This window comes from Dioscorea cayenensis, chromosome 7 (assembly GCF_009730915.1).
Source record: "Dioscorea cayenensis subsp. rotundata cultivar TDr96_F1 chromosome 7, TDr96_F1_v2_PseudoChromosome.rev07_lg8_w22 25.fasta, whole genome shotgun sequence".
NCBI classification, from domain to species: Eukaryota; Viridiplantae; Streptophyta; class Magnoliopsida; order Dioscoreales; family Dioscoreaceae; genus Dioscorea; species Dioscorea cayenensis.
Genome location: NC_052477.1, coordinates 29,072,528 through 29,094,723, shown reverse-complemented (window position 1 = coordinate 29,094,723; position 22,196 = coordinate 29,072,528). Strand labels below are relative to the sequence as shown.

General features: G+C 33.7%; 4 protein-coding genes across 9 annotated transcripts; 3 read left to right on the top strand and 1 right to left on the bottom strand.

The window, feature by feature from the left end:
* Positions 1-7,404: 7,404 nt before the first annotated feature.
* On the top strand, positions 7,405-11,453 carry LOC120265587 (WD and tetratricopeptide repeats protein 1-like). Of its 2 annotated transcripts, none has more exons than XM_039273530.1 (5): positions 7,405-7,729; positions 9,554-9,805; positions 10,278-10,421; positions 10,493-11,161; positions 11,261-11,453. In XM_039273530.1, the coding sequence occupies exons 1-5, from the start codon at positions 7,622-7,624 to the stop codon at positions 11,300-11,302; spliced, it is 1,215 nt and encodes a 404-aa protein (XP_039129464.1). In that variant the 5' UTR covers positions 7,405-7,621; the 3' UTR covers positions 11,303-11,453. The 2 variants fall into 2 exon arrangements, with proteins under 2 accessions (XP_039129464.1, XP_039129463.1); XM_039273529.1 differs by having other exon boundaries at positions 11,245-11,453.
* A 1,970-nt stretch (positions 11,454-13,423) lies between these two features.
* Positions 13,424-16,489, top strand: LOC120264400 (interactor of constitutive active ROPs 5-like). 2 transcript variants are annotated; one of them, XM_039272214.1, is made up of 5 exons: positions 13,429-13,513; positions 13,925-13,994; positions 14,083-14,147; positions 14,340-14,481; positions 15,361-16,489. In XM_039272214.1, the coding sequence occupies exons 3-5, from the start codon at positions 14,125-14,127 to the stop codon at positions 16,363-16,365; spliced, it is 1,170 nt and encodes a 389-aa protein (XP_039128148.1). In that variant the 5' UTR covers positions 13,429-13,513; positions 13,925-13,994; positions 14,083-14,124; the 3' UTR covers positions 16,366-16,489. The 2 variants fall into 2 exon arrangements, with proteins under 2 accessions (XP_039128147.1, XP_039128148.1); XM_039272213.1 differs by lacking the exon at positions 13,925-13,994 and having other exon boundaries at positions 13,424-13,513.
* Positions 16,490-16,888: 399 nt separating this feature from the next.
* On the bottom strand, positions 16,889-17,155 carry LOC120265817 (low temperature-induced protein lt101.2-like). The gene is made up of 2 exons (XM_039273793.1): positions 17,052-17,155; positions 16,889-16,972 (listed from the first exon to the last, which is right to left on the bottom strand). Exons 1-2 carry the CDS (start codon positions 17,130-17,132, stop codon positions 16,889-16,891), a joined length of 165 nt encoding a protein of 54 aa, XP_039129727.1. The 5' UTR covers positions 17,133-17,155.
* A 1,190-nt stretch (positions 17,156-18,345) lies between these two features.
* Positions 18,346-20,985, top strand: LOC120264456 (tetraspanin-3-like). Of its 4 annotated transcripts, none has more exons than XM_039272270.1 (3): positions 18,346-18,480; positions 18,957-19,503; positions 20,531-20,985. In XM_039272270.1, the coding sequence occupies exons 2-3, from the start codon at positions 18,970-18,972 to the stop codon at positions 20,873-20,875; spliced, it is 879 nt and encodes a 292-aa protein (XP_039128204.1). In that variant the 5' UTR covers positions 18,346-18,480; positions 18,957-18,969; the 3' UTR covers positions 20,876-20,985. The 4 variants fall into 4 exon arrangements, with proteins under 4 accessions (XP_039128204.1, XP_039128203.1, XP_039128205.1 ...); XM_039272269.1 differs by lacking the exon at positions 18,346-18,480 and adding an exon at positions 18,545-18,646; XM_039272271.1 differs by lacking the exon at positions 18,346-18,480 and adding an exon at positions 18,646-18,716.
* Positions 20,986-22,196: the final 1,211 nt, after the last annotated feature.

The window sequence follows — 22,196 nt, the reverse complement described above, 5'->3', positions numbered from 1 at the left end:
GAGGAATAATGATATGCTTATTCTCAAGATAATATTTGGATTTGGCATGCATAATCCTATAATTGAATCTCCAACTATTATCACACCTAGCTTCACTCGGAGCTTGTTTAAGCCCTTTACAATCCATGAAGATAGTGCAAATACTAATTCCCCAAGCCTCCACAGCTTTTAGCCCAACTTCAGCAGCACATAACTTAGCTTCAACAATTGAGTTAGTTTCAATCCTAGTATAACCTGCAAAAACAACCCTTTTACTAACTCTAATTATGATGAAGCCATCCCCACCAAATTTGACTTTCAAGAAGCCAAGAAACATCTATAAAGAGATAGCAGTTAGAAGAAAAAAGAGCGTTTAAACAATTAAGAAAAAAGCCTCCCGTTGAAAGTTGGCATTATAAGTATACTAATTATGTTGATCTATAGCTTGCATTGCAATCCTATTCCCCGTTAAATGCATTTAAAGATTAGATAACATCTTGCCTTCCAAATAAACCAAACAGTAGTAGTGATAATAGAAGCTTTAAGGAAATTTTTAGTAGTTTTGATGTTTTCAAGCCAAAAACCAACAACAATATTATCCCTCAAAACAAAAAAAACACATGTCCTTTCTTCAATAAACCACCAAACCATCCAGGTTTTGGGGTATGTATTAAAGAGATGGTTAATGTTTTCCTTGTCATTACCACATAAAGCAAAACATCATCAAAACTCAGCTTAAGAGTATGCAAAAAAATTTGAGTTTTGATTTTCTTATGGAGCAGGAGCCACATGCGGTATTTAGCTCTAGGGGAGATTTCATTTTCCACAAATTATATTCCAACCTTCCCAATGATCCACAGTATCAATGCTGGAATTTACAATAGAATAAACAACATAAACCATGGTAAACTTATTGGAACTTAGCAACCAAACACAATGATTGGAGCTTCCTGAGTTTATTTGACCAAGTGTCTTGATAGGAGAATTAAAATTAGGGCCCAAAAAATCAGACAAGTGTTGAAATTCCAATTACATTTCTTAATGAAATCGGCAACTTGAAGATTAAAACCCATAAATTCATGTTTATAAAAGTTGGTTTAAAACAAATGGGAATTTCAAAATACCAAGGATCTTTTAAATTTGAAGTGGAATTAGGATAGATAGAATTAATCCAAAGATAATTAGTTTTTATAAGATCCTTATTTTTGCACCATAATCTACAAAACCAGGAGCATTTAGGAGGGATCTTAATATTCCAAAATGCACCTCTCCATACTTGCACCTCAAAATATTGATCCAAAAAGCATTTTTAGAATTTAAGAATTTCAAAACATTTTTAGTCATGAAAGTTGTTCTCACATTCTTAAGATTTCTAATAGCTAATCCCCCATCGGTTTTGTTAATAGTAATTATGTTTCAAACAACAAGTGGAAGGTTACTACAATTGCTCTCTTTATGCCAAAAAGAAAAGTTTCTAGCTGACTTGGCTATGATTCAAGGATGGAATCAGGAATATGTTGTACAGCTAAGGTGTACACAAGGATTGACATTAGAACACTATTTATAAGGATAACCCTCCCTGCCAATGAAATATGCTGATGCTTCCAAAATGCAGTGTTATTATTGGCTTTGGAAATCATCTGCCTGAAGTTGAAAGTGTATAACCTACCAGGAGATATTATGACACTCAAATCAGTAAAGGGAAAGGTCACAACATTAAATTCTAAAGCATTATAAATACTCCTAGTAAGCTTTCTGTTGAGCCAACTCGGAAAATAAACAACATATTTGGAAAATTTTGGCTTTTGACTAGTTAGGTTAGAATAAATAAAGAGACAAAGTTTGATGTTCTTAGCAACCATTCTAAAGGCTTTAGAGATAAGAATGATGTCATTAGCATACATCAAATAGTTAAAATTATGCTCTAATCTATGGTCAAAACTAGGAATCATACCTAAGCTGAGAGCATGATTAAGAATGGCGATGAGATTTTGAGAAACCATAATGAACAGGTAAGAAGACAAGCGGTCTCCCTATCTAATTCATCTAGAGTGGAGATAAATCTAGTAAGTTGCCCATTAATCAAAAAGGCAAATGAAGGAGAAGAAATACAAATGTGAATCCAAAAAAGCCAAATAGTAGAGTAAATTCATTTTGGTTAAAGTAGCAATAATAGCTTTCCAACTAAGAGTATCGTAAGTCTTTTCAATATCTATTTTGACAATCATCCTAGGGGGATTGCTAAAATCATGTTCTAAAGAATGAGCACCTTCTTGAATTGCAATAATATTATCAACAACTAATCTACCTTGAAAAAAGCCACTCTGTTCTTTACCAATTAGATTAGGAAGAACAAGCTTTCAATCTATTGGCAAAAATCTTAGCAATTAGCTTATAACAAACATTGCAAAGAGAAATTGAACAAAAATCAATGACTAATTTGGGAGTTGTCCTTTTTGGGAATCAAGGCCACATAAGTTAAACCCCAAGACTTAGGCAAACAAGCATTTTGAGAAAGTAATTCACAGCAGAGAAAATACTATTCTAAACATCTTCCCAAAAAAACTAATAAAACTCACCGTCTAGGGACCGGGCTCTTTACCAGGAGATAGAGTCATTAAAGTCTTGAAGATTTCATTTCTAGTTATATCCCTACTAAGAAACTCCCTATCCATCAAAAATAGTAGGTAAATTTGAAGGAAGAGCTTAAATCAAATCTGAGTAGGAATATAGGCCAAGATTAGACCATAGTCTAATATAATGAGTAATATAGATATCCTCAATATCAGCTCTATCAATTTTTAGGTTACCATTTTGGGCTAGGATATGAAATATAGAATTCTTATGCTTGTTAATGTGAGCACAATTATGGAAGATAGAAGAATTTAAATCACTATTGCTAACCCACATTAATCTAGCTCTTTGAGCCCATTTCAAATTATTTTTGCTTGAGAAGGGAATTGTAGGTAATGTAAAGGCTTCTAAGAGAGTTAATTCTATTCAAATCATCATCGGCAGAAATTCACAACATACCAGAATCCTCAATGTCAAGTGTCCTAATATGTCTTTCAATTAAATTAAGGTCGGAGTCTAAAGAGTTCAAACCAACCCATCTCCAATTCAGAATATTTCTTTTGGTTCTACTAAGGAGGTGCGAGAAAGCATGCATGGGGTTGGAGTGAGGATAAAAATTCCAAGCATGCTTAACAGTTTTATGACATCTAGGATATTCTAACCAGTAATTTCCAAAATGGAAAACTCTATTCCTAGTATGAACCTGAGCCCAAGTAGTCAAAAGAAGGGGAGAATGATTAGAACAAATTCTCGTTAAATGAGAAATAAAACAATTATTGTTAAAAGTAATCCAATCAATATTAACCAAGCATCTATCAAGTCTAGCCCATCTATGAGTAGACCTAGAACAACCATTATACCAAGTAAAACTCAAAACTCGAAAAACTCAAATCAAGCAAATTATTTTTAGAGATGAACTCATTAAACAAAGCAACTTTCCGGGAATAATATTTAAAACTACCTCCCCTATGCTTAGAAGGAGAGCAAATAGAATTAAAATCTTCTATGATAATGCAGGGAAAATTAAGAACAAAAAGGTGAGGAAGTTCATTCCATATGTTCCTCTATGACTCAATCTACTATCCATTATACACTATAGATAGTATCCAAGCACTAGGGAATCGGGAAGAGATTACTAGATGAAGAGTTCTTCTAATAATAGCCAGTGGAGTGATAATACCAACTAAATCCCTTCACATGACAATAATTCCACCTCGAGTATCCTAAAGAAGGGATAGCATCCCATTCCCATCTTCAATTGAAGTTGTAACAAAAAAAGATTAATTCTCTCAACATCAGCTTGAGTTTCTACTAAATAGACAATATTGGGCTTGTGAGATCTAATGGTGTCTTGAACTCAATTAAACATATTCACGTTACTAATCCCCCTACAATTCCAAGCAGCTACTTTGAGTGAAGTTGTCATAAACAATTAAGTAAAGAAAATCACCCAAAAACAAGTTTAAGAGAAGTCCTGGGAGGTTTAGGGTTGTTTTGCATTTGACCCTTCCCCTTCAATTCTTCCTTTCTTGTATGAACCATCTTGAACAATAGAAAGCTCTTCTATCCAAGGTACCCTTGTGATGTCTATATTGAGTCTTGTCTAACGACATAGATGTATCTGGGTCTACATCTTCATCTTCCTCACCTTCATTCTCCGTTTCTTCCTCAAAACTCCCATCCATCTCCAAATAATACCCTTCCAAACTGGAGGGGTTTCTTGGAGAGCATCAGAGTATTTTGGCATAATGGAAGCATGTAGAGATGCCAAATCCTTTCTTGAGAGTTAGGATTGTGTTCGAGGATCTTAACACCAACAGAGCTGAGTTATGACTAGATTGACCTCCATCCTCCATCCTAATAGCCTTACCCTTGTTAGTAGTCATTGGCATCTAGTTCAACCTAGAGGAATAGGGTTTGTCTTGGATGGGATGGGCTATGCCTTCACCTGTTGAAAGTGTATCTCCCTCTGTTGAAGGAGAAGAGTTAGTGCCCCTAGCTCTTCGTGTTTCTAACGGGCGGTTTCATCTTTTTTGAGAGAGAATTAATGTGATTTGAGAGGGTGTCAACAGTCCCATCTCTAGGCAACTGCAGGTTCCGAGAGCTCGCATGGATTGAGGAGCCCCATCTACCTCCTTGCCCACTATAGCCCTTCCTGCTAAGTAGAGAACATGAAGGCTACATGCTAGCCACGTGGTTTCTCTCAAGAGACACATGTAAAGAGTTGTTCTCAAGAGACGTGTAACAAGGTGTGCTCTACCATCACTTCAAATGTTTAGGTCTGTTACATACTCGTCGCATGTGATATTATCATCCACGGTCCGAAGTCTATGTCAACATGCTCTTTTTGACCCATTTTTCTAAAGACCCATCTGGAGGATCCATCTCTATACTATACTCAACATCGGGTATCTCTAACCGGTGCTCTAGAGCTCTATTTGGCAACTGTCTGAGTTCAGAGCTGCCTAGAGTAGATCCACCACCAGGAGAAGAGCCACGTTGAGAAACACAAGCAGTTTTTCCGTGGCCATCAAGACCACAACGGTAACAAAAAGTGGGAAGCCTTTCATACTGGAACGTCATCATCGCCTATCGAGAAGCCCATATGTAGAGGCCTTAAGAGGTCTAGCTCCACGCAAACTCAAGCATATTTAGCTCTATTCAGATTAAGCGTTTGATTGTCAATTTTAAGCAAACATCCAAAATGGTTAATGATGGTATTAAGAACATCTCCTTCCCATAATCCCATAGCCAGATGATTGAGTTGCAACCAAATCGTTGTTGTGAAAAGGCAAGCATGCATTGGCTGGAAGAACGCATGCCAAGGTGAAAGCTGGAGAACCAATCCATTAACAATCCAAGGGGCCCTCAAATACATATATTTTTGCATTGCAATTTGAGAGCTACAATGTATGAGAAAATATCCATTTGACAGATCTGCGACAGCTACCTCACCCCACTCATTCCATCTATCTATAATGACTTTATTAACTATTTCCAAAGGCGGAGGTCACCTTAAAAACTTTCCATAGAAGGAGTTGGTGAAACGGACTTGAGCTCTAAAATGAATATCTTTATCCATTTTTACGAAAGTCCATGATCGATCATTTGAGTATCTCCCAAAGCAGCACCCTAAACTACAAGAGTTTCCTCAGCATTAACTCACGAGTTTCCTGTGACTGCTGCCTAGCTCCGCCTTATCAGATAAAAAGGCACCATTAAAAAAACTAGAGAAAGCAGGCGGTGGGACGAAAGGGTTTGAGGATTGTCCCCACTTGTCATAGCAAGCGGGGCGTCAAAAGCTGAACATAACACCAATGAATAGAGCCTCACAACGTCTAGGACCTCACAAAGTTTTAGTCTTCTACAACAAACAGAGCCTCGTGCACTTTGGTGTTGTCTTCTGATCGAAAGTAATTAATAGAAGATATAAAGTTAATGGAGAAGAAGATGTGGTAGTTGAACTTACCAGCTTTCATTTAAGTAAAATTAGGGATATATACAAACGTGTAATACAACTGCAAACTCAACAAACACATATGCCATCATTTCTCATGATCTTTGAAATTTGATCTTGGTTTCTTTCCGAAATAAACACCCTACCCAAAGAGACTTAATGCTAATAGGCCAATAGGATGTTGGCAATAAAAAGATATTTTTAAAAACTTCACCAAATTTATGCTAAAATATCAAATTAGCAAAATATCACAAAATCTTATTGCCAAAACTAGTTTTAATCAAATTATGATTCCTGCTTTTTTTCATCGTTTTTCCATAGTAAAAGAATACGACAAAACTTAAAGAAGCAACAAAAAGGAATGCTATAAAGTCGCATGTTTTTACGTATAACGTCACGTAGAATTATACAACAGACAAAAACGACAGGTAAAAACATAATATCGCTTTATTCATTTTAATACTTGTTTTTTCTCACTTCGTTACTGATATTATTCCTACTTCTCTTGTGCAATGTTCATATTTCATCATCTTTCTCCATCTTTCTCCATGTTGATTTATTCTAATGTATAATATGGTGAATATATAAATAAAAAAAAATCAAACCGCGGTAAAAAAAAAATAATGAATCTTGAAAAACATCAAAAAGAAAATCTCGTGTTTTTCTGAAATAACATAATAGGTTATAAAATAATAAGAAAATCGGCCATTTGAATTAAATCTATGTATTTCATCAATGTTTTATTTTATAAACATTATTCATGCTTCTTTTATATTCAACTATTTTTATTATTTTCTCTTGACATAAGTCAGTGTATCAATTAATGTAGAAAAACATTCAAATATAACCAAGTTTTATGTTTTTGATAAATGATATAAAAATCACAAATAAACAAAAAACAATAAGTTCACGCCAACCATTTACCTCTTTATTTGCTTAATAGTTTATTTTTTTTTTTTTTCAAAACCATTGTTCTTTCACTTCAAATGTATTCTACTACTCAATTAGTCTTCAATTTTTTTTTTCACTTACTGCGATATCTTGTGATATTCATTCAAGTATAAAATAAATCAAATCTGATAAAATTAATGAACACGACAAAACTTAGAAACCTAAAAAATCAATTAATATTTTTTAAAAACACATATAGACAACAATTTAATTGTCACCTTACCATGTTACACAAAAACAAGCATCATACTCAACCATCCTTTGATTTTCATTTTTCTTGTACAATAATTCACTTCACCCATTTATATAAAATAATAACATAATAAAAACTTTTTAAAAAAATCATTAAAAAATAATCAAAATAAATTTCAATCATTATCCAAAAAAAGAAAAAGGAATGGATAAATACAAGAAGTAGAGGAAAAAAACAAATCTTTGGAGCTTTAGCACCGCTTGGAGCTCAGAGAAGCGTCTTCTCTCATGGCGATGCCAGCGCGAGGGTCTCAAGCTCTACATGCTCGCCGGATGTCCTTCTTGAATGCCTCTAGTGTACACTTGGAGCTCATTCTTTGGCTGTGCTCTCGTCACCCTCCTCCATATAAACCTCTCTTCTCCAATTCCTCTCATTACTCCCAAATCTGAGAGCAAGAGTCCTGAGTCATGAGGAACAGTTCCCGGCGTTCTACTGGCCATGTGCCTCATATCTGGCGCCGAGAGATCGGCATGTCTTCCCCCTTGCTCTTTGAGAGGGGCTTCACCTCCTCTGAGGTCTATTGATGTTCTAATCTCTCGCTCTTATTTGATTTTTTGATGTCTTAATTTTGTTTAACAATGTTTGAGTTATTGTTCTTGCTTTGATTTGGTTTTCAAGGTTGAATTAGTGAAAATTTAGAATCAAGGTGTTATTTTGTTGATGTTTTCATTGATCAAATGCTTGTTTTTTTTTCAAGGTGGAATTAGTGGAAATTTAGAATCGAGGTGTTATTTTGTTGATGTTTTAAGTGATCAAATGCTTGTTTTTCAAGGTGGAAATTAGTGGAAATTTAGAATCGAGGTGTTATTTTGTTGATGTTTTCAGTGATCAAATGCTTGTTTTTTTTTCAAGGTGGAATTAGTGGAAATTTAGAATCGAGGTGTTATTTTGTTGATGTTTTCAGTGATCAAATGCTTGTTTTTTTTTCAAGGTGGAATTAGTGGAAATTTAGAATCGAGGTGTTATTTTGTTGATGTTTTCAGTGATCAAATGCTTGTTTTTTTTTTCATGGTGGAATTAGTGGAAATTTAGAATCAAGGTGTTATTTTGTTGATGTTTTCAGTGATCAAATGCTTTTTCAAGGTGGAATTAGTGGAAATTTAGAATCAAGGTGTTATTTTGTTGATGTTTTCAGTGATCAAATGCTTGTTTTTTTTTTCATGGTGGAATTAATGGAAATTTAGAATCGAGGTGTTATTTTGTTGATGTTTTCAGTGATCAAATGCTTGTTTTTTTCAAGGTGGAATTAGTGGAAATTTAGAATCAAGGTTTTATTTTGTTGATGTTTTCAGTGATCAGTGGAAATTCAGGTGTTTTAATACTGTATCTTGTGATTAGATTAGGATGAGCATTTTTGTGAGTGTTAGCTTTCATGGTAATAAAGATGTGACTTTGTGGTGCTATATTCTGTGGCTTGTTTTCCCTGTTCCTGTAGCATTGCTTAAATTCTTTGGTAGAAATGAACTGCTGAATTTATTCTGTTCTATGAATAGATCATATCCTTTGTGTTCTTTTTCCTAATCTGATTGTTCTAGTTTTAGTATGAATATGAAAATGCAATTGGTTCTTGACTTGAATATTATTGTGAATCCTGTTGAATGATTCTTCTATGATGAATGAACTAGCTACGATAGAGGTTTTTCTTTTTATTGTATTTAAAAAAAGAAGGTTCTGCATTAGCCATTTTTATGCCAGGCTTGTGGAGATTTCCATTACAAGCATGTAGATTTTGATCGATGTCACATGTGGCGAATTGTCGCACATGGTTATAACTTTTAACATTCGGGACTTTACTGGTATCTTTCATTGTATATCCAGCATTTCTTTTAATCATGTCTGATCATGTCGGTTTGTCGGATTCTCTGAATAATTCATTGTAAGATGTAGCCAAGAGGAAGAGCTTATATGGCCTTTTTCTGAATTGAACTAATTTTTTTCTTTGGTTTAAAACTGTATGGCCTTTTTTTGGAAATGAATAATTTTTTCAGTGATATCAAACTAATTGGGTCTGATCTATTGATGCCATGATTGTCGGATATTGTCGTTTCTTGTGTTTTCTGCACGCAATCTATTGATTTGGTTAAGTTTATGAACTGGATTTTGTAGCAGTCGGATATTGTCGTTTCTTGTGTTTTCTGCATGCAATCTATTGATTTGGTTAAGTTTATGAACTGGATTTTGTAGCAGTGAGGACTAAGGATCACTTATATGTGTTTGTATATATGGAGGCTAATCTCGAAATTTGCAAAACTGCTTAAATAGTTGTGGTTGAAATGAAATTTACTCACTATTTTGCTATGATGACTGATGCACCTACTTGACATGTATTGTCTAAGCAGGCCTTGATTAGGCGTCTTGATTGCTACCAGACTTTAGAAGGTCATGACAGTAGGATATATACTATTCGATTTAACCCAACAGGAAGCCTTCTTATATCTGGTGCTGGAGACGCAAATGTCAAGATCTGGAATTGGCTGGATGGTAAACAAAAGTTTGCATATCCTCATGGTCATCAGGACAGTGTTATGGATGCCCAATTTCTACCATTTACTAATGATCGCATGATACTTACGTCCTCCTTCGATGGCCTGGTATCTTTTAATCTTGGTTTTATGAAATTGTTCCTTTGCTCTTTATTTCCCAAGAAAAATGTATGACCGCCGCCTCTCTTTGGATAAAAATTGATGCTATTTTTTTTAGAAGAAAATACTTTGTTCTGGTAAGTATTTGTTCTTCCGATTCAGCAAAAAGAAAAGTTTTTGCTTATTGTGATCTATTATCCTCGGTAATACTTTGTACACTTGAAGTTTTTGCTGCAATTTGATGGAGAGTCATTAGCATCTTCCACTATATATGATTAAATTCATGTGGGTTAGCTTGCTTTTATCTCAAATATCAAACTAGAGTTAGGCCAGGGCACATTAACATTTCACTGCCATTATATAACAATTTTGGCCGTGCATACAAGCTCTTCGTACATCAATAAATGCTTCAACAGTTCTATTGTTACAATATGGCTATGTTAAACATAAAAGTTCAGAAAAATATACGTTCTCTTTGCAGGTGAAGCTTCATGAAATTGCAGATGATAGCTTGGTAACAACCACAGTGCTCGGAAGGCACGTAGGTAGTGTCCCCCAACTTGCCATTGAGCCTGGTAGCTCTCGCATATTTTACAGCTGCGGTGAAGATGGCTTTGTGAAGCGGGCAAGTAGCCTCTCCCATTTGATTTTTATTTCTAGATGTAACTCTATGTTATGCCAATTCTTCTCTCGCAGTTTGATCTGAGGACTCCATCTCCTATGAACCTTTTCTCTTGCATCTCATTCTCCGGCTCTGGCCTGCCAGTACAACTCAAATGTGTAGTGTTAGATCCTATGGACCGTAACTGTTTTGCAATCGGAGGATTTGATCAATTCGTTCGGCTTTTTGACATTAGAATGTATCAGTGGGATGCTTCTACTTGCATTAATCGACCTGTGACTACTTACTGCCCGCGTCATCTATTGGACTCCCTTGATAACCACATAACAGGGTTGGCATACTCAAACAAAAGTGAGTTACTCGTCTCCTATGACTGTGAACAAATTTACCTCTTCGACAAAGGCATGGATATCGGCCCAGACCCGATGACCGTCTCAGAAGAGCATCTGCTGAACCTTGTTCAGCCACGGGGTTACGGCGGGCACAGAAACACATTGCCAGTCAAGCCCGTTTGCTTCTTGGGTCAGCGCGAAGAATACATTGTATCTGGATCAGAGTGTTCGAACATTTTCGTATGGAGGAAGAAGGATAGCAAGCTGCTGCGCAAGATGGTTGCCGGCCCCAGCAGTGTGCAGGTTGTCGCGACATATCCTAATACTCTTTTCTTTGCTTCTGGTGGTCATGACAGAAAAGTGAGGGTTTGGGCTCCAATCGGCGAAGAACCAGAGCGAGATCCTGAGCCGGTAAAGTCCTCAAACTCTTCAGTTCAATATATCTATTTCATCAAGCATCCTTTAATTATATTACACATCATCTGTACTCACAGGAAGTGAGCTTTGCAGAGAAATGTGGAAAGCTCATGCATGACGTGCATTATTTCCTGACATCGACATGCAGACGCGTCTTCTTCGACGAGTACTGAAGTGAACCAATTATGCTATTGACAAATAAAACATCGCCTTCTAATAATGTTTGCTATTGAACATTGTTCTTTTTTGAATTCCAGCAATAAAGAGTGTTGTGCTTCTGCTTTAAGTTTGAATGATCTTCAGTTTTTTCCAATGTGTTAAATTGAAAATGGAACTTGAATTACATGCTAAGCATAATGAGTTTTTTTCATATTATTATTATTATTATTATTTTATATTGTTTTAAGGTTTTGTTCTTAGTTCTCATGATGATAAATTGGGAATCAAATTCAAGTGGGAATGTTTGCATTTTTCTTTGTTCATGATTTCAAAGTTGTAGTGGGTTGTGGTATTTAATCAAAGTCTTGAAGAAACAGAGTGTTGCTTTCATTACAAATCAAGAATACTTCAAACTTCTCCTCCACTTCTTGATGTGCCCCCACCCACTGCCACTCTCATTTGCCTTCCTTATTATAAACTATTTAGCGGTTTTGCAATTACCCCCCTGAATTTTATCATGTTCTTGTTTATTGAAGTAGAAATTTATAGCTTATTGAAAAAAAAAAAAAGGTTATTTTTAAAACTAATTAAATGACTTTAAAAACACAGAGCTCATTACAAGTTTAAGAAGACAGGACACTATCTCACCAAATCATTTTTTTATATAAAACTTATGTTTTTTGGGACGTCTCAGAAAATAGATCTAGGGACGTCTCCAACACTAGCCCTTAAATTATCTGTCGAATGGATATTGTTTCATTACTATTTCTAATTGTTGTTGTTGTGAGATGTCCCTACATTGTTAGATTACCGGTCTTTATATATATATATATATATATATATATATTAATGCTAATAAATTATAAATATATCAACAGATGCTCCTCATTGAATAATTTTTTAATCCTTGGTAATTAAACCAAATTTAGCAGATCAAAGCTCAAACCTTAAAATTAATTTAATGTTTGTTTTCCTTAATGTTTATAACTTGTGGAGCTCACTTTTAAACTTTATCCTGAACTTTAAAAGAATGAGATAAACTAAAAAACAAAAAAAAAAAAAAATGGATAAACTAAAGAATCTTGATGGCCAACTGTGATTGATAAAAATAGAGTAATTAAATATGGAAAACTTTAAAATCTGGAATCCTTTTTAGCTGTTAAGATAACTTTATATACTTTTCTGAAGCTATAAACCAAATAATATAACTTAGACAAAACAAAAAAATCAAGTGGAAATCTGGCAATGCTGTTTCAACACTCAAATTTCAATGAGAAGCATCCTAGACTACATGCAACTTAAAAGCAAACAATTTTATGTATTTATTTATTTATTTTGTTCATTTGAAAGCATGCAAATAGTTTTGTAATTATATCATGATTCTATATATATATATATATATATATAATATATATATATATATATATCATCAATTTTCATGTCCCTCATCATAATATATTGCAAAACAAATTAATCATAATGCTTTATTTGGAGGGGATTTTGCATTTATACCAAAAATAAATAAATAAATAAAATTTGCTTTTTGTGTGTATATATTACCCCATCATTAAAGATTCTGTTAACAAAATAAAATAAAACCAATGATCACTTAATATGTTAGCACCATGTCTCCCATTTGTATTTTTGATATTTGTATTCTTATTGAGAAGATAAATTCGAATTTTGGGTCACACAGTATGAGGGCACAAACAAATCAAAAATATTAACTCGTCTTTGACTTGACTAATCTCCTATTTGAAAACCAAACATAAGTAGGCATTTTAAACATTTCACTACTTAATCAATATTTTCTTAAAATTATCAAATTCCTTTTTGTATATTTACTTTTTAGTCCCTGTTGGCCTTCTTTTGGTCATTTTTTCTTTTTAAATCTCATAATTATATTCTTTATAAACAGGGAATGTTTATTTTAAATTAAAAATAAAATAAATGTTTATATGGATGGATTCCAAAGGCATTGTTTGTGAGTTTGAAATATCCTGGAGAGTTAATGTGACTTTCCTTTCAACTAAAAAGAAAAAAATAAAAAAAAAAAAATCCTTCTTTTTAAGCTGACCGTTTATACTTATCATTTCTCTGTTTCTCTGTCTCTAGTATAAAGTTTACTCTTTCTCTCTGTCTCACTTTCTTCTCATTTGCTCTGGAGAAAAACAAAGTGGAAGAAGAGTGAGTTCTTTCCTTCCTTTCTTTATTATGTTTAAGATGTGTAAAATTTATTTATTTTTAATCCATGGATATTAGTTTGTAGAGTCATTAGAATGAAAACAAAGAAGAAAATGTCACCTTTTTTTTGTGTGTGTGTGTGTTTTTGTTCTATGTCCTTTTTGTTTCTTTTCTTTCATGAAATTTTTCTTAAGAACCTTTCTAGTTCTTCACTCACAATACTGTCTTTGTTTTGCTTTTTCATGTCTTTTTATCTTCAATCCATTTCTTAGTTTCATATATATTGTTCTGTTTTCTGTATTCTTTAGTATTTATAAATTCCTTTTGATTTATTTTTAATTTGAATCACATGAAGATCAGTATGTTTTTTCTTTAATCTTTTTAATCTCTAGTTGTTGAAATGCAATGATGTAGTTGGGTACAGAGTACCAGAATACACTAAAGACTTTTCACTGTTCCTTCTCTACCAACCATACCAAACAGTGTACAAAAAGTTATTGTTTTCATAACTTTATCTTGGTATCATTTTAATTTGTCCTACACTCCTGTTCTTCTTCTGTTTATGGTTTCAGGTTTAGCATTGAGCTCCAATCAAAGACAAACACTTCATTAGAATGCAGACATCCAACAAAACAAGGTCTGTTTCTCAATTAATCTTTTTCCTGTGTGCATATAAAACTGAAATACAAATATACAATACAATGTGGTTCAATGATTTGCTTTTGAAGAATAATTATAATTATTACTATAATTATAAGTGTTATTTTTGTTGTATGTCTTGCTAGTTAGACATAAATTGGTTCAAGTTTTCATGTTCATGTTGAATTAGATCTTGTCCGGCAAATCGAGCAACAAAAACAAGTGGTTCTGAATCTGATTCTAATAACTCAGTTCGACCTTCAAGAACCTTCACCGATAGAAGTCCTAAAGCTATCGTTCATCGCCGTTCTTCTAAAAGCCCAGTTACGGAGGTAATACTAAATTTACATAATATTTTTAAATAACTTTCTGTTCATTTTTTTTTAGAAATTTGATTTGATATCACACAATATTTTTATGTTTAACCCCTACTGTATTGTGTTATGTTTAACTAACCCTTCTTGTTGTAGTGAAATGTTATAAAAATAGTAAATAGACAAACCCAGAGTGAGTCAAATATTTGGATTGACAGTATTGCTTGTAGTACTATATATATACAGTAAAATATTGTATAAATACTACAACGGTATTGTTCACTCACTCGTTGGTCCACTATGGAAAGATGTCAGTTTCCTCCCCTTTAGAATTTCATGATAGAGAATTTATTAACTCGATTTGGTTCATACAATACCTTCTAGGTTTAGCATATGGTATAACTCTTATCGCCCATGTCTGATTAAATTAATAAATCTCTAGATGACATCGTAACTGATGTAGTATAAACCTGCTTGTCCCTTGACACCCCTCATGAAACAACTTTAGTTATCTTTGTCATATATATATATATATATATATAAGGATCGGTAATTTAGATTTAAGATTTAGGGATGTCCCACGTAGTCATCGAATGATAATCCAACAATTATGAGCATTATAAACAATGCAAAACGTGTTTTACAATGTCGTACAGTAATCATGAAACAATAAAAATGTGTACATTATTTATATAAACAAACAACTATTGAATAATGATCCAACAACTGTAAAAAAACATCCCTATAAAACAATAATTGAGGAACGCCCTAGGTTACCATTTCCCTATATGTATATTCTCATGTTTATTTTTGTGGTGATTTGATCATAAATTTTGAGAACGTAATTTATTTTACAAATATTCTCTTTAATTACTTGCGTTCTTGTACTATAAAAAGAACAAGCGATCAAGCAGAGTGAGTGAACTAGAGTTGCAGTTTGCACAACTTCAAGAAGAAGTGAAGAAAACAAAGGATCAACTCAATTCTTCGGAGTCATGGAAAAGGAAAGCACAACACGAAGCAGAGGAAACCAAGAAGCAACTAATGACAGTGTCGGTACAACTCGAAGACAAGGAACAACAACTTGTCGAGTTCTCTGCTGCCGAAGAAGATCGGCTTCAAGAACTACGAAAGATCTCTCTAGACCGGGACCGGGCATGGCAATCAGAACTCGAAGTTGTGCAAAAGCAACACTCGATGGATTCGACCGCATTAGCTTCTGCATTGAATGAAATACAGAGGTTGAAGATGCAACTAGACATTGTGATCAAATCAGAGGTTGCCAAGAACTCTGAAATTCAAATGTTGAAACAAGAAATGGAGAGTTTGAGAGCCATTTCTAGTGAAACTGAACAGCTACTGTCAATGAAGGAGTTAGAGCTGGAGGAATCTAATGCTCAAGTGATGAAAATGTCGGTGAAATACGATGAAATTGAGCAGTTGAAAGTAGCACTTGATGAACAACAAATACAGAACACATTGCAGATTCATTCTTTACATGAATTGGTTGAAAGAATGAAGATTGAATGTGAACAAATGGGATTAATGGAAGATGTAACAGAGCTTAAAGCTAAAGTCATGGATAAAGAGACTGAGCTGCAAAGCATTGCGGAGGAGAACAAGGAGATGAAACAGGAACTGAGCATAGCTCAGGCAGTGAATGCAGAGATGGAGGTTGAGTTGAGGAGGATAAGAGTGCAATCGGAGCAATGGCGAAAGGCGGCTGAAGCCGCGGCAGCTGTTTTGATGACCGGAAACGATGGCGGCTTCATGGAGATTGTTGGGAACCCGATGAGCTCGCCGTCGGAGTACGACGAGCTTAGCGATGAATCACCAAAGAAGAAGAATAGTAACAACATGCTGAAGAAGATTGGTTGGTTATTGAAGAAGGGAAGCAAGTGAGCACATTGTTATGATACTACTACTTTTAACTACCATGTAATGCTTTGTATATGTAATCAAGACTTTGGATTATATATGATGTATAAATGATAAGACTTAAGCAGTGTATCTTATGATTGTTTATAATGAATCATGCTCAACTTGGAATTCTCACTTAGTTTTAAAGCAAATTTGAGTAGAAATAATTGTGGAACAAATGCTACATATAAACATATATCAAAGATACATGTTATGCATTCATATAATTCCACCAATTCCATCTGGACTGATGTAAAAAGGAATAAAAATAAAACATGAACTGCATAAAAAATCAATGACATTTATCAAGAGTAAATTGATGTGAATGTAACCCATTGATACATGATATCTAAAACATAACTAGAGTTCACATTCATATAAGTGTGTCAAAGAAACCACATTTATTACAAAAAAAACAAGAGACAAAGAGGTAAACTGAAAATTAATCATTCTGTATTACATGCATGATGATGCAGTGCATCTTCACAACAAATCAATGACAGTGCTATCCAACAAGAACATAAATTGCATAGATTATTCCAGGTATGTATCCCAATAAAGTCAGCAGTAAATCAATCCAGAACTCAACCTGAAAAAAATAATTTAACACTGATAAAACTACTAAACATTGAAAGAATTGCAGTAAAAATCTGAAGACATGCACTTACTCCACATCCATAACGTAAGAAGACTCCCACAGGAGGAAGTAGAATTGCAAGTACAACTTCCAGGAAAGTCTCAGATCCCATTTTTCTCTTAATTTTGGTGGTGATCTCTATGTTAATGGTGAAGGTTCAGAGAGGAATAGAAATAGTGCTCATTGTTATTGAAGTGTCAAATGGAGGAGAAGGTTGGAGTGACACGTGTGGTTCTTGGATGACACGTGTTTGTGTTTACGATTTTCATGAGAAGAGCTTGGTCTTGATCTCATCAAGCTTGGTTTTATAGTTTAAATAAATGAGTTTTCTTTTTCTTTTTCTTTTATCAAAATATATGATCATTGTATATTGAGATGATTAGTGGTTTAAAAGAAAATTTAATAAAATATTAACTTTATTATATTTTTTTTATATATCAATTTATCATAAAATGACACCAAACATTACAATCGGAGCTATGGGCTCCGTTTTTGTTGTTCCTCTTTTGTTGTACTTTACCACATCTAATGATTGGTGTATTTTGTATCTTTTTATTTTAATTCAAAGTTGTTTATCCACCTTTTCAAAAAAACATTACAATCAATTAATAGCTCAACTATTACATTTACTTATCTGTTTTTAAGATGCCACTATTATCATTTATTTTATATTTTAAGGCTTTTACATTCATCATTTAGTAATTTTTAAAGGTTTTATATCGTTTTGTTATTGTGTTAGTTTTGATTTTTACTTTATTTTATTTTATAATATTTTATTTGACTGTAAACAATTTCTTCTTTATTTATCAAAATTATGGTTTATTTATTTTTATCAAAAACAATAAAAAAATGAAAATTGAAGTATAGGTTTACAGATGGGGATGATTATATTTCAAAATAAAATAAACTATAGAAGAACAATTTTTTTTATAAAAAAGTAATCATAAAAAATTATATAATCTCTTAATATTTATTTTTTTATAAAATGAATAAACCAAAATTTATTAAAAAAGAAATAATCTTATATACATGAAAGCCTACAAACAAGAGTGTCAAAGTTTGTCTATTTAATAAGAATAACTGATTATTTATTAATATTATTATTATTATTCCTATAATTATATTTTAAACCATTATATACAAAATTTTTATGGAGTATTAAATAAAAAAATTCCACTAAAATGTCAGTGCCAAGCTAACATTTTCATTAGTCAATGAAATATTCATGATAATTAAATACAAATCAGGGATCTATACGAAAAATAATAAAATAATAAAAATAATAAAAATAAAAGCTTTCTTTATTCAACACTCCACCGGCCACTACTGCTTTTCCCCCAAAAGAAGGATTTTTTTCACAAAGCCACCGCCTGAAACAGAGCTCAAATACAAGAGTTTGATTCAGAGATTACAAGAAAGGGACACATAGATGCACGCTTAAAGAGAAAAGGAACACCAAGGTGAGTAGATTTGCTCTTCATTCTTGTGTAAAAGATGAAAAGTTCTCATCTTTCATCTTTTTAACTCCTAAGTTTGTCTTTGTTGCAGTCCTTTTGCTGCTTTCTTCCTTCCTGCAAAAGAAATGTTATTTTTCTCATGCATTGTGTTGTCTGCTACTGAATCTAAGTAGAACATGCTTTGTTGTTTTTATTTTTCCTTTTTTTGGGTATCTTAATGCTTGCTTTGTGCTTTGAGAGTGAGTTTTGCTTTAATTTTATAGTTCAAAACTTGATTTTTAAAGGATATTGTTGCTTAAAGGTGATGTCTTTGGATGAGTTTAGTTGTAAATGAAACTGTAAACTATTTGAGATCTATAGTTTCAGAGTGAGTAAGATAAAGTAGCTGATTTGGATGATGGTTTCTCTTACTATGAATTGAAGTGATTTCTTTTTTGTTTGTTATTGTTCTTGAATGTGTTCTTGATCTTGTTATACAGAAAGGAATTCAAGATGATGAGAGGGAGCAACAGTGTTATTGGAGCAGTAAATTTTGTGACATTCTTGATCTCAATCCCAATTCTCGGAGGAGGGATCTGGCTGAGTAGTAGAGCCAATTCTACTGAGTGTTTGCAGTTCCTCCAATGGCCTCTAATAGTTATTGGGATCACCATAATGGTAATCTCCCTCATGGGCTTTGCCGGCGCGTGCTATGGGCTCACTTGGCTCATGTGGCTCTACCTTTTCGTTATGTTCTTCGTTGTTGTTGCATTGATAGGATTTATCGTCTTTGCATATGCGGTCACTGACCGCGGCCACGGCGAGGTCATTATGAACAGAGCTTTTCTTGAGTATCAGCTTTCAGATTATTCGGGTTGGCTTAAGGAGAGAGTATCAGACCCTGTGTATTGGTCAAAGATTAGCTCTTGCCTCCGGGATGCCCGTGCTTGCCGAGGCATGGCTAAGTATGGCACTGACCCTGCCACAGGCATGCGTGTGCCTGAATCACCAGATATGTTCTATAGTCGCCAACTCTCTCCGATCGAGGTTAGTGCATTCACTTCCTTTTCTGATTAATTGAAATGCTTCTAAAGCCGAGTGCTTGTTAGCTTGAGGAAAAAAGTTGATTAATTTGGGATTCCAAATGGTCCCTATAGTGAATCAAAGTATCAAACTATGCAAAATTAATCTCTTTTGATGCTCCACTATGTTGTTATTTAGATTTGTAAGCAAGAATCAATGACTAAGATATAATTTCTAGTTTTTGTTCACTTGGATTCCTCTTCTGTTCTCCTGAAATGGTTGCCTTAGCTTGTAAAATTTGTCATTTGAGCCATAGTTGAGTAAGATGATTTTTTGCTGCAACCCTTTATGATCTCGAGTGTTTCCAATTCTTCTTCTTGAGTTGTTTGATTGTCCTGGAACAAGTATATTAGGAACTCAATAAATATATAGAAGCTTCATCAAATCAGGACTTGTATCTTCCTTTGTCATTTAGAAGGCGATAAACATAGTTAGATGAATCTGATTTGACCAGTTCCATCAATCTACAACAACAACAAGAAGCAGTCAGTCTCAACTATTTGAGGCTGGCTACATGAATCCTTTCCTTCAACATTGCTCTGTTAAAGACCAAAAACTCAGATAAAACAAGCTTGTATATATCATTTCGTAAGTTGTTGCTAAACACCTTTTAGGTCTATCGCTTACTCTTCCATAACCCTCCACTCAAAGAACTTCCATCTTTGTTATAAAACTATGTATCAGTCTTGTAAAGGCATGTTGTTACCATTTTAATAGATTCTCTCTTTAACATGTCAGTAATATGTGCTGTTACCAGTACCAAGTCTTAATGAGAATAGAGTAGGGTCGCCATACTAGACAGCTGGCAGCCGGTAGTTAAAGTTTTGTTAAAACACAATGAATATAAATCTTAACCGGTTTCATCAATCTAAAGTATAAAAAACAAATGAATACACACACACGATTTAGCTACATCATTGATAACATGATCTTGATGGGCTTATATTCTTGATGAACTTGAGTTAATTGTAGAATTTATGCTCGAATGCAGTCCGGTTGCTGCAAGCCACCGACATCATGTGGCTATGCATATGCAAACGAGACATTTTGGAACCCCAGCAACGCAATGCTGCTCACCGATACAGATTGCGTGAAATGGAGCAACGACCAGCGAACTTTATGCTACCAATGTGACTCATGCAAGGCTGGCGTAATAGCAAGCATTCGACATAGTTGGAGGAAGGTCTCAGTGATCAACATCGTCGTGCTCATCATCCTTGTGATCGTCTATGTGATCGGTTGTGCAGCATTCAGAAACAACCAGAGGATGGATAACTCAGAGCCATACGGTGAGAGCCGGATGACTAAGGCAAGGCCTAGCAGGTACCAGTTTTAGACAGTGCCCGTCTTATTGTAGGAATTTGCTGTTGTTTTCTTTGTAGGAACATGTTTAATGTTTAGAATGTTTTCTTTTCTGATCTCAAAGCAGATACTTCTCTCACTATATATATATATATATATGAACAAACGTCAACTGCAGACATACTGAAAAAGTAAGAGATAGAGACACAGACGGTATATGAACAATAACTATAACAGCACTAAAATGATGTATCAGCAAAACAAATGGGTAGGTGGTTGCCTCTTCTAGTTTTTGTTAGTTTTCCTATATGTCTAGTAAAAATAGAGTTGGATAACTATGGTTTATTGAGTTACAGTAACGATCATAATCGGACGGTTCAATTGAATACTTTAAAATCTTACTTTTCACTACTATTTATAAGCACAATAACAATGAATGGGAATGCAATTATGAAGTAACATGGAATGAGAATGCAACTGTGATGAAGACCGTTAGAATGAAATTCAACTGTTTGACAATCATCGCGCATAGATTTTGAATCTATGAAAGATGACACATGCTATATTTATACACACTCTTAGGCAACTAAAATTTATATATCTAATAAATGGATATATATATATATAAAAATTAAGTGAGAAATATGTTGTTTTCTTTGCTGAAACTAGTCAAGGATGGAGTTGGTATCTGAATAATATCATTAAGAGAGAGACATGAGTTTTCATTTTCACAAGTCCATACATGAAGTGGAAATACAAGTTCAGATTTAGGAACTTAGTTGATCATGACCAGCTTGCTTGCTTGCTTTAAATTCAAACACATTAACATTTACATATATATATATATATATATATATAATATAATGATGTTTTTTGGGTAACCAATCAATTGAAGTCCAAGAAAGCTAAGTGGTCTTCAAAGAAATGAAAGCATGGGCATAACATCAGAGAATGACATTGAGTTTAACATTAGTGTGGCTTTCTCAACTACTTTAGGACTTTTGAGTGAATGATAATTAAAGGTCCAACACTTGAACTTTATTTTAATTTAAATATGGTGTTTTTATTTTGTTTTTATTTTATTTTTTATTTTTTTTTTATGGTATTGTGACAGTTACTTATTTTCTTATAAATCATTTTCATTATAAACACAGAATCATGAAAAAATTTTCAATGCTTGATGTTGACATAGTTTATATGAGTTAGATTAATTCAACCTCTCAAATTAAGAGTAGATTTTGAAGCAATCTTGAAGCGAAATAATCGAAATAAACCAAAATTGTTCTATAAATATGATCAAATTTGCATTGGCTCTGATATCATGTTACATTAGTTCGCATCCATAATAATTTAAT

Bases quoted from the DNA above. Each gene is read 5' to 3' on its own strand.
- LOC120264400 (XM_039272213.1), top strand. From the start codon at position 14,125: ATGCAGACATCCAACAAAACAAG. The intron at 14,148-14,339 runs GTCTGTTTCTCA...ATGTTGAATTAG, and splicing joins CAGACATCCAACAAAACAAG to ATCTTGTCCGGCAAATCGAG. The intron at 14,482-15,360 runs GTAATACTAAAT...TACTATAAAAAG, and splicing joins CTAAAAGCCCAGTTACGGAG to AACAAGCGATCAAGCAGAGT.
- LOC120265817 (XM_039273793.1), bottom strand. From the start codon at position 17,132: ATGGGATCTGAGACTTTCCTGGAAGTTGTACTTGCAATTCTACTTCCT. The intron at 16,973-17,051 runs GTAAGTGCATGT...TATTTTTTTCAG, and splicing joins TCTTACGTTATGGATGTGGA to GTTGAGTTCTGGATTGATTT.
- LOC120264456 (XM_039272268.1), top strand. From the start codon at position 18,792: ATGAGTTTAGTTGTAAATGAAACTGTAAACTATTTGAGATCTATAGTT. The intron at 18,845-18,956 runs GTGAGTAAGATA...CTTGTTATACAG, and splicing joins TTGAGATCTATAGTTTCAGA to AAAGGAATTCAAGATGATGA. The intron at 19,504-20,530 runs GTTAGTGCATTC...GCTCGAATGCAG, and splicing joins GCCAACTCTCTCCGATCGAG to TCCGGTTGCTGCAAGCCACC.
- LOC120265587 (XM_039273529.1), top strand. From the start codon at position 7,622: ATGAGGAACAGTTCCCGGCGTTCTACTGGCCATGTGCCTCATATCTGG. The intron at 9,806-10,277 runs GTATCTTTTAAT...TTCTCTTTGCAG, and splicing joins CGTCCTCCTTCGATGGCCTG to GTGAAGCTTCATGAAATTGC. The intron at 10,422-10,492 runs GCAAGTAGCCTC...CTTCTCTCGCAG, and splicing joins AAGATGGCTTTGTGAAGCGG to TTTGATCTGAGGACTCCATC.